The sequence below is a fragment of the Onychostoma macrolepis genome, chromosome 12 (assembly GCF_012432095.1).
Source record: "Onychostoma macrolepis isolate SWU-2019 chromosome 12, ASM1243209v1, whole genome shotgun sequence".
In the NCBI taxonomy this organism is placed as follows: domain Eukaryota; kingdom Metazoa; phylum Chordata; class Actinopteri; order Cypriniformes; family Cyprinidae; genus Onychostoma; species Onychostoma macrolepis.
The window spans coordinates 23,398,629-23,410,197 of record NC_081166.1 but is presented as its reverse complement, the minus strand read 5'-3'; the positions used below and the strand labels follow the sequence as shown (position 1 = coordinate 23,410,197).

The window sequence follows — 11,569 nt, the reverse complement described above, 5'->3', positions numbered from 1 at the left end:
TAGTTCATGCAAGTTAACATACCAAGTCATTTGGAATCACCAGACTAAATTCCTTGTAGCCTCTGATGCTGTGCTGATGTGTGCTGCTGGGTTGCGTGGAAACTGATCAGTGCTCTCTCTCTCTCTCTCTCTCTCTCTCTCGCTCGCTTTCGCTCTCTCTCTCTCTCTCTCTCTCTCTCTTTCTGCGTCCAAACGCGTCCACGGCTCGCGCTGCGTGCGGATCTCCAGCACTAAACCAGAAGGAATATTTCTGCAAATGTCACTGAACTCCCTTATCTACAGCAAACCCGCGAAGGCGAATGCAGAGGAGATCTCAGAAGACAGAGAGGAGAAATGTGAGTCAGTCTTGTGTTTGAATGAAAAGTGCACTGAACGCAAGGTACATTCCAACGCATTTAAATGAGAAAATACACACTTAACAGCTCTACAGTAAGCTTTTAGAGTAAGATTGTTCAGTCTATAGGTGTTTGATGAAGATTTGTAATTACAGTGTAAACTCTTGCTTTTATTTGTAATGTTACTTTCTTTCAGGAGTCACGCCTCTAACGAATGAAGAAAAGCTATGCATAACTAATAAAAGACACCTGTGACTCTTGTAAAACTTGCAAAACACTATCTAAATATTAAATATCATCACTATACAAATAAATAAAAGATTTATTTACACATTAAAATGTTACATGCATTTAGGTTGAATTTATTGATTTTTTTTTTTCTCATATATGTTTATCATTTAATACACTGCAAAATGTGGAAATGTTCAGTTTGAAAATATACCTCTAGGAGCCATTTGTACCCATGCTTAAAAATGAATTAATGTGGTCAGGTTGGTTTGTATGTTTTTTTGAATAAATAAAATGTATTATGAAGTAATTTAGATGTTGCAACATATAGCAAAAAACAAAACATTTCTTGCAGTGCAGTTGTTACTTAGTGTGGACAATAACTACTGTATTTAATTATACATAGCTATGTGTCAAACAGTTCGGTGATATATTTGGAGACACCAAGGTCATTAATTCTGCTCTTTATTTATACATCACTTTATTTGTCTGTTCACGTTTAAACCTTTAAGGTAATACGAAAGAGTATATGCGTGATGTTGTGTGATTTATGATTATTGGTCATTGATAGGTTTCTGTAGATTATTGATTTTTGAAAAACTCAGATAATTAAACAGTACAGGTTGACAGCAGGGTCTCAGTGTAAACTATCACACACTGCCAGCAGTCAGGAGCACTCAGACATTGTTTGAAATGAATTATTAAACAAGACTAGAGATGAGGAGCACAACAGTTTGTAGTCTAAGAACTGTTTCTCAAGATTAAAGCCTGTGATGGTTTCAAAAGACACAGACTAAACCAAATAATGACCTGCCTCAAACATATTTTGTGTACATCAAACAGCTATTATAACCTAGTTGTTTTTTAACCATTCTCTGTTCTCGCAACACCCACACTACTGTGTACCGAACACTGTAAAACTGAAAATGTGCTGTTACCCTAAAGAGCTATTTCAACTTGATGTGACCCAGGAAATTACTTTACATTTTAACGTAACACGTCATTCAGTTCTATTGAATAAAGTTAGACATTTGAATATTTCCACTTTTGTGAAATATTACAATTGAAAAAAAAGAAGGTTTTACAGTCTCCTACTAAAGAGTAAACTTAAAGTAGGCTACTCAGAGGGTCAACAGGATTTTAAACAGTGAAATATGGTTCTTTTGAACAACCCATTAGCCCAGTATAGCCAAAGATGTGAATAAAACATATCCGTTAACTTTCATCTAACTGCAGCTCTTAATGGTAGAGCTTTCCAGAGTCAGTCATCTACCAGGCTGTCTCATCCTATAATGCTTAGATTCAGCATGAGCAACAAGAATAACAGTTTTATAAAACGACAAAGTGGCAATATCAGGCCAATTATCATCTCAGTCAAGTTCTATCAAATGACACATCATTCAATACAGTCCAGTTCAGCTCTGACAAAGCTTCTTTCCTCCTTTCCCATCCCCACTCTAATGTATTTTTCATTCTCTTCACCGTAATTTGTACTCTTGTTTGAGAGTCTGGACACAAATCTTATGGCAGTTCACTGAAAAGGCATAGCACTACAAGTCAGGAATTACTGAAGACAGAAATATCTATGTGTCCATGGCTGAAGGCAAATCACATGCATTTCCATGCTGATTTGAGTTGTGATTTGTGGTGATTAGTGCTGGTTTAGTGGTTTGATAGTCAACAGGAATAATGGTACATTAGTTAAGAAGTGTGGTGGGTAAACTAGCACACAAGCATCCCATGCTGTCAGCAAGAATCCAAAACACAAGTCTTGACTCTTCAATCAAGTTGAAGTATACATTTTCATATCATAAATCATATCAAGTATGTGTCTGTAATTTGTGACTCTCATCCATTATGTTTATTAATAACAGTTTTATTGTTTTATTTTCCATTTCCAGTCTAATTGGGTTCATTGGCCTTTCATTGCCGAGGCAGGGCCACATTAGTTTTCTCCCCCAAAATGTTCTGTCCTGAACCTTTTAACCTCATTTTTCATCCTTCTCTTCTTTCTTCTCTTCTGTAATGTAAGACTTGCTCCTCAGATTCTCTTGTTTCCTCTCTTGTTCTCTCTGTTGAATCATGTAAACATCCTGTGTGGTTTCTCCTCACCCCCTACATGCTTCCCTCTCATGTCTTGTTTCAACCTTTATTTTGTCCATCTCTGTCCATTGAGCTGCTATTGAGCTATCATTGATTTTTTTCCCCCCTTTCTCTCACAGCTGTATTTCTCTGCAGATCTGTGTTTTAGGTTTTTGTTGTCCTCATCTTTCACTGTCTGTCTGTCTCTCCTTATGTGTCCGGCCCACACTATCACTTGCGAAAATGTCATGACAGAACCCTGTTGTGTATTCATGAGCGGTACAGCTTTTCCAGGGGGTTGGTGACTCTTATCTAACTTATAGTCCATCACTTTGCTCATCCTTAGGCCACCCTTCCACACTTTAATAAAGAAAACTTTATGGTACAGCAAGGTTAAAATCACTTTTCTTTTAAACCCGGGTCTTGGTTTGGTTTTTTGGCAGGGAAAGACTTTGGTCACTGAAGCATGAAAGCTGAGCTAATGTCTTCCTTTCTCTCTCCCTCTCTTTCTCTCTCCCTTCTCCAGCCTTCAGTTAAGGATCTATTTGCCTGGCATTTCAGCTGCTTTTGTAGTCTAGAACGTCTTATTCCCCCCTCCCTTCAACAAACAGTCCCTCCTTTAGGAGACTCCCACTCGTTATGTGATACTAAGAGGTACTTAGAGATCGATTTCATTTTTAATCTGCGTAAGTGGACAGTGGCGGGTCCGCTGCCATTTGTCAACTACAAACCCAGTGACTTTTGGTATTGGAAAATTCAAAATTATAGGTAATAAGAGGTGAAGCAATACATAATAAGAGAACCAGTGATTTTTATATTGGTTGAAACTACAGGCTTGAGCAGAGTTGAAATCAGTTTTGTAGTTTTTCCTACAATGGTTAAGGTTGGAAATTATTGGAGCCAACCAAGGCAGCTGCCTTCTAGAGCATGTTACCCTGAAGATTTGTAAGAGGATAGCCGCTTCTTATATGCTGCTTATATATTAATGAGCCAAGGTGGGAAGCTATTTTTAGAAGGTTGGACAAAGTAAACAAAAAATTGTAAATTACAAAACAAGTTGTTGTTCATACTTGTTCTATAGACAGAACGAGCTGCGTCTTAAATGAAACTATTATTATGGATTACTGACCACAACATTGGTGGGATTAAATATCCAAAATGGCAACCACAGTTCGAATAGCAGGCAGTGTTCCTTACCTGCCCTCTCTTGTACTGTACATCATTTGGGCTGCTGTCTTTTCCACCTGCAATATTTAGAATGACCATTGTTTGTGGTAAGGCTAATTAAGTTAAATATAAGCATTCAAATGAAGATTTATTTGGGCAATTTATCAAATACAGATGTAGATTAAGCCCAGAATAAAAGAGCATATGTTGCACTTTGCAAGTCTGATATGTGCAAATGTCAATCTGGAAAAAAACAAACAAAAAAACATTGAATCTGTCCCAAACTAATATGAAAATCTTTAAGTGTCTTTCCAGCTGTCACCTAGCACATTTGGGTTTGCCAATATGTCTTTGGAGGGTGGGGTTTTTAGAAGTTGAGTGATTGAAGGGATGGAAGCATTGATTTAAGCAAATCCTTTTACGTTTCTGCTTGATTTTATTATGTTTTTAATAAGATATTTCATGAATATTTCTCCAGCGAACCCCAGGAGAAATTCAGATTAAAAAAAATAAAAAATCAACTATTGCGAAACCATGGCAGTCCACTCTCATAGTTCAATGCTTTTATGACAACATGTACTGTATCATGTACATTAGACTCTTATAACTTATAAGCTGTCTTGTCACAATTCCAGAGGAAGGCACGGAATTGCATTCTTTACCTGGGCCTCTCTGTCTAGAGCATTTGAATATAATATATAACATAGTTCTTATATAAGACAATAGTTCATAAGAGGTATTTAAACTAGGTCACTTCTTATGTTTTATGTGAGCATAGGGAAGTTCAGCTAAACATTCTGCTTATTTAAAAATTTTCCTTGAAGAAACATCTTGTTCACATCTTGTTCATCATCTTTTGTCAGTCCTGGATTTCATTAATGCCTGTGGCAGAGTTGTGAATTAGGCCATCATAGCAGGGATTTCAATCAACCAACACTTTTGAGGAAGTGCCACTTTTTATGTTATCAATGTGAATGGATATTCTTTGAAGGTTTTTATTTATTAATTTTTTTTGTGAAAGCATTGCTTAGTGTGTCTGGCAAAAAGGATATGAAGCCAGCAGGAAAATAATACTAGCTAAACCCCCACTGCTTTAAGCATCAAGTGCATCGTTTTCCATTTGTAAATTAAAATTGAAAGGTTAAGGCAGCAGTCAGCTTATTAATTTTAATTTCTGTGCTTTATGTGTTTGTGATACTTGCATATGTATGGTTCTTTGTATGTTTGTCTGTGTATACTACACATAGACAATGGAATATACACTCTAAAAAATGCTGGGTTAAAAACAACCCAACTTGGGTTATTTGGTTTGATGGGCTGCTGTTCGTCGGGGGAACTGCGAACCTCAGACCGCTGCCTCGCATTTCACTCGTAGCTGAAACCTGCCCATAAACAAGCAGTACTGAGATTAGAGAACATATTTAAACATCAAATTAAATTAAATTTAGTATAAAATCAGTTTATGTTCTGCAAGGCAAAAGGTGTTACTGTCATGCGAAACAACAGCTGCTGACGCAGCTGACTGACATCTCATTCTTGTATGTTGCGTTGCATATAATAATATAATTTACAGCACAGTAAAGACTTTATAAATTAAATAAAAAGGTGAACCAATATGGCAGTAGCGGCGCTGAGAACTGCTCTCTCCTGTAGAGGATGCAAAAAGTCCACTATCTGACTGTAACTCAGCAGCTGGGTTGTTTTGTTGGAGACAAGCTCAACCCAGTGGTTCGGTAGAAAAATAAATAAATAAATAAATAAAAAGAAAATAACCCAGCATTTTTTAGAGTGTAGGCTATAAGGGATGTAATTCATTGCGAGTTAATTATGGACAATCAAAGTAGGCTATGTACAAATCCATAAATCACAAGAGATTGGTGAAGCATTGCTGCAAGAGATGGCAAGAAATTTGATTTAGTAAGAGATACGTGCAGTTAAACAATGGCATGGCTTCATTAATTGTTATTCGTAATGTTACAATGGTATTATATATTAAAAAGGACTAGGCATTATAACTAAAAACAAGTAAAAAAATCTTGAAACATTATGAAACATAATGCCAGTCTGTGGTTTTCATTGGCTGCCTGCAAACAATGTATTTTGACCTCCCCTGACACACACTTTACTTGGTTCGTGTTGTCAATATTTGAAGAAGACACTGTTTTCTGTGGTGCGAAAGAAAATTTTCCTTGGTTACACTTCCAAAGGATAAGGATGTAAAGAGTAAGTGGCGAAAAGTTAATTTTTATAATGATAGCACAGCAGTATAACTCCAACCTATTGTTGTGTACCCGTAATTTTACTGACATCTGCTTATGCTTCATCTGCTTATCAGCTCTGGGCCCACTATTACCTACAATTATGTCAATTAATGCAGATTGTCATAGAAATAAGCACTTCAGTTTGTTCATGGACATACTTGTTAATGCTGATGTAGAGGAATTACACAGGAATGAATCCTTCAGAACTGATTCAGATAATGGTAATGGGCATTTTGTTTCTGAAACACGCTGTAAGTGTAAAACCAATCACAACAGACTGTGCCATCTGACCAATCAGAGCAGTGTAGGCTTGCAGACAGGAGGGGTTTAGAGTGACTGAAGAAATAAAAACAAATCATTTATATGATTTCTATATTATATATATTTTTAAGTGTTTTTAGACCTTAGATGCATGTAAACCTATTGTAGGAGACCTCCAAAACAAAATGTAGAACCTTTAAAATAGCATTATAGGGTCTCTTGAACTCTCATTCTTAATACTCCTACTTCAAAATTATCACACACGTGGAGAACAGCAGCATTCAAAAGAAACACATTAGGATATTTATATATTCTGAAATCTGAAACATTAAAGGAATATATATTTTCCATTAACTGGTTGTATTCTTCAATCTTCTAGGCTTGCAAGCTGATGGGCATTTTGATGTTGGGTACAGCCCCCTGGATGCTCTCAGCACAGGTTGTACTCTAAAGGGATTATGCCCGCTGTCCTACAATGCTGCTACCCTCAGGTTGGCTGCTTCGGCACTCCGTGGTCATGTGGTTGCTGTTTCACAGCTTAGTGCTGATGACACTGTGTTTCCACCATGCTGCAACTTCCTGCTCCAAACGCTGCTACTGTTCGGACAGTGAGGGCTCATTTGGTGGTAAGACTATGCGCTGCAGCAATCTGCATCTTACTGAGATCCCTCAGGACATTCCCAATGACACACGACGCCTCTACCTGGACTACAACCTCCTGACCAGCATCCCTGCCAATGCCTTTAATGATCTTCCACTGCTAGCTGAACTGGATCTTTCCCATAATGAACTAGCTTTGCTTGAACCTGGAGCCTTTAGAGGCTTGGCAGGCTCTCTACAATTTCTGGATCTCTCGTCCAACCAGCTCACGACACTGGACCCAGATGCCTTTGAAGGTGTTAGAGCAAGATCCAACCTCACTGGAAACCCCTGGCACTGTGACTGCAGGCTGCAGACAGCCCTTCCACGCCTAGACCTAGAGCCTGTGTCTTTGACTGGCATTATCTGTGAGACATCTGAACCCTCAGACTCTGGAGCCCAAGGCGTGCCTTTCCTGCTGGCCAAAGACCTGGACCTGTGTGTGGTGCTCAAAAAGACCACGGACGTGGCCATGTTGGTGACCATGTTTGGATGGTTCACCATGGTCATCTCCTACCTGGTCTACTATGTGAGACACAATCAGGAAGATGCCAGGCGCCACCTGGAGTATCTCAAGTCTCTGCCCAGCAGGCAGGGCAAGTCTGAGGAGTCTTCCACCATCAGCACTGTGGTATAGTACCAGGCCAAGTGCTCATGACATGTGGAGGAAGCTTCTCAGGCTGCCAAAAGGCAATGGCACACTGGACAATGGGCTACCTGTCTCTAAAGTTTAAAATTGATTAAACATGTAGAAAAACAAAGAATAATGGCTTTGTATCCCTTGAATCACAGACCACTCACTTCAAGGTACCACTCAGGATTGATCAGTACCCTCCCTAAGAACCAGAAAGAACTTCTGACATAGGATGCTTTGTGGTCAGTGGATTGCAATGTTCACAACAGGGAAATGTGAAACATATCATGTTAAAACCATCCACATACACACGCATGGACAGAGATTACTGGAGACAGAAGGAGGGAAATCACAGGGGCCATCTAATCCAATTCAGATGAATAATTGATTCAGAAATGGCCGAGCTTGAGGCTCATCTTGACTAAGAGGTTTGTCTGCTCTGCATGCTTTTAAAGGAGGCGTTGTCTGTTTTTTTTTTTTTCATCCAGTGGTTCTTTTTTCAGTCAGATCCCCATTTGGCAGGCAACACGCGGAGCGTAAAGCACTCATCCTACTGGGTATTTACAAAAAGTACTGTTGTTCTCCCTGCAGGCAACATCAAAATTTTACAGAGCAACACATTCTTGCATGCATCAATAATTTTTCAGGTGTCTCAGTAAACGTAGTATTTAAACTTTGCAAAAGTAAAAAGCACTGTAGCTTGCTTTGATACTCTGGTTAGATTTTTAGGGGAGCACAGAAAATGGTTAATTAATTTCTTCATGAATCCCGCAGTGTTACTGACGCTGTGACTTAAAAGAAATAAACAGGTTAGCTTGTTATTTTTGTGATCAGTTACTGTAAGATAAATCACTGTTGTCGTTTCTAGGGAAACCCCTGAGACACTTTAAAAAAATGATTTAAAATGTTTCAAAACTTTTATGTTTAAAGATAATGAGATGATGTTGACCACCACATAGTGTGTTTGCGCTGTTAGAGCGGATCCTTGGTATGTCACATCCAATACTGTGTGATTGTTCAGTTTCTTATGTTGAGTGCCAGCAGGGATAATTCAGAATGTCTGCCAAGATAAATCTTAAATTGAAATCCACCTGAATGTTCTGCCTGTGTGATTTAATATCTACAAAGCTTTACAAGTCAAATCTGTAAATTAAGAAAATAGCATTTTGTTAATTTTTTTTTACAAAAGGCAGTGAAGGATGTCATGGAGTTCATTAGAAAAGTGCACTCTGTTCCAAAACCTAATGAGCTGCCTAGCAAGACATTTTAACATATCATAGGCGCTCCTGACAGGAAAGCTGTTCCAAATGATAAGCTGGCATAATTTTGCTTGCATCTAGCTTCAATTATGTAGACAGTAGATAACAAGGCAGCTCACTAGGTAATAACTTTAGTCCAGAAGTGGTTGTAAATTGGTTCATAAGCACTAAGTTTTTATATTAAGAAGGAAAGCAAGAAAGAAAACACTTTACAATAAGGTTCTAAACATTAACATTAGTTAATGCGTTATATATCATGAACAAACAGTGAACAATCATTTTTTTACAGCATTTATTTATTTTTATGCTAGTGTTAATTTATAAATATATAATGTTACGTTTAATTTAAAAAGTAAAACGTAGTTAAAATCTATTAGTCTATGTGGAAATTAAAATGCTCTAAAAGCACTGTTTTGTTCATTGTTTTTTCATGCTTTCAACTTTTGTGGAAGCTAACCTTAATGTGAACAACCTTGTTGTAAAATGTTAGTTAAATAAATGATTTGCTGATCATGCATATGTTGGATCTTCTGTTTCAGTGTTAGCAAAAGAAAATGTATGCATTATGTGGTTTGTTTGAAAGTGTTATCTGCATTAGAGTGCCAACATGGCATTGTTTTTTAGGTCTCTGTAATCACAGGGTGTATTCAACCCATTGACCCTAAGATTATTCAAGATTTATATAAATGTCATGTCGAAAATTAAAGGTAAACTCATTCTTATAGGTAAACCTTATTTTCATCTGTAGTACTCATTTGTTTTTTACTTTCCATATGGATTGTGCACTTTAGCCTGTTCATTGCCTGGTTTACCAAATAAATAAATTAATTAAAAATAAATAAATAACATCAATCACAATAAATGAGACAATGACAATTTGTTCCTACATCTCATATATTATTTTACATTTTTACATTTTTTATAAATATAAATAGTTTAAATTCTGCATTATCTAAATTGAATCCTAAAAGCTCAGTAGATTTTCGAGTTCTTTGCAAGGTGTCAAAAGACCCCTGGCCATGTTCACAAACATGCGTTCACACACAAACATAATGGCCTGTATCTGTGCAAGTAGCTGTGAAAGTCACCCTGGTACAAAATAACCCACTAAAATATACCGTTTATTTATGATGGATATCTCAGAATGTCTATACTGCACCATAACTAACATTTGTAATATTGCAATATATTTGCGATATAACAAGCATTTAGCAAATTTTCAAGGAAAAATTTTAAAGTTCAGCACAAGTTAAAACACGATATGTTAAAATACTCACTGCTTCAAAAGTAGTAATGAAAACTTTATTACTAATACTAACATTTTATATTTAAATTTACTGCTAAAATAATGCCATTTTAACAGAAGAATTAATGTAAGTGATTTATAAAACTTTAGGCTTTACATTTACAATGAGCAAATTGGTCCCATTCTCATGCATTGTAAGTGCGGCATGGAATGACATTGACTGATTGATTGATTGATTGATTGATTGATTGAAAATTAGTTAAAATGTTTTGTTTTTTTCTTTTCTATCAACATGGTGCCATTAGTGCTATTACTGAAACTGGAATATTCCAAAAACACAATGAGTTCCATTTGTGAACATGTTAATTTGTTACTATTTAGTTAACATGAACTAACAATGAAAAATACATATTATTAAGCATTTATTAATCTTAGTTCATGTTAATTCCAACATTTACTAACACGTTTAAATCAAACGTTGCATATAATATTATTAATATTACTGGCCTTTACGCATGTGAGTGAAAGTGTTTCTGAATGTGACGCTGAGCACTGGCATGTTTTAGTCAGAGGAGGTTGTTATGATAGGGCATGAGCAACAACAAGGTTATGGCTTAAATTCGCAGGGAATATATATATATATATAAACTGTTGATGGCAGCGTGAGTTGCTTTGGATAGAAATGTCTTCCAAATATAAAAAATAATCTTCCAATTGATAATGTACATGGAAATATAAAATACATAAAAACAAAAACAAGCAGTCATGGCGGATGATCAAAGCACTCTATGCCCCATCGATGCATGACCCTTTAAAGTTAAACTGCATTTGAGAGATGCTTTTAATATATGTGTAGAAATCTGATTACAGCTCCTCTTCAGAACTTGCAAACTCTTTGACTGATATTTGGTTACTGGAGAGAAAATGGGTATGATACACTTCTTGGGTATCTGCTTGAGATTGCAGGTCCTGTCAGAAGAACCTTGATTGACTTTTGAAATAACCTCTGGAATTATTCCCCAAACACCATTTTAAAGGTGCAATCAATGCCATTTATAATACATGGAACATTCTTACATGACAATCAGTCAAGATGCCTCAGAGGTGACGGCCCTCCTTCTTGATGTGTTTTCCTTACTGGGTTACTGTGAGGCAGATTTCCCTGCCCTGGACTGTTGCCCAGAGAACCTTAAGGAATCTTCCCATCAACTAAGGATGTTCTCTAAGGGTATTCCTATGGGGACCAAAAAGTCGAACACGGGAGAAGAAAAACATGACCTAGTCTAGTTACAGAGCCTGAAATAGTGTGAGTCCCACCAGTATTATATACTGGTAGAAGAATGAAAGACCTAAGTGTTTTTGCCTCAATTAGAGCAGTTAGATATGGGTTCAACATAGAAGATAATATGAGGGGATCTAAAGGTCAACATGAACTGCTTCTTGCAACTAGACAATGT

The 11,569-nt window shown here is 36.9% G+C and overlaps 1 protein-coding gene across 1 annotated transcript; it reads left to right on the top strand.

The window, feature by feature from the left end:
• Nucleotides 1–201: 201 nt before the first annotated feature.
• On the top strand, nucleotides 202–9,665 carry lrrc3ca (leucine rich repeat containing 3Ca). Its single transcript, XM_058794034.1, has 2 exons — nucleotides 202–335; nucleotides 6,714–9,665. Exon 2 carries the CDS (start codon nucleotides 6,810–6,812, stop codon nucleotides 7,608–7,610), a length of 801 nt encoding a protein of 266 aa, XP_058650017.1. The 5' UTR covers nucleotides 202–335; nucleotides 6,714–6,809; the 3' UTR covers nucleotides 7,611–9,665.
• Nucleotides 9,666–11,569: the final 1,904 nt, after the last annotated feature.

Bases quoted from the DNA above. Each gene is read 5' to 3' on its own strand.
- lrrc3ca (XM_058794034.1), top strand. From the start codon at position 6,810: ATGCTGCTACCCTCAGGTTGGCTGCTTCGGCACTCCGTGGTCATGTGG.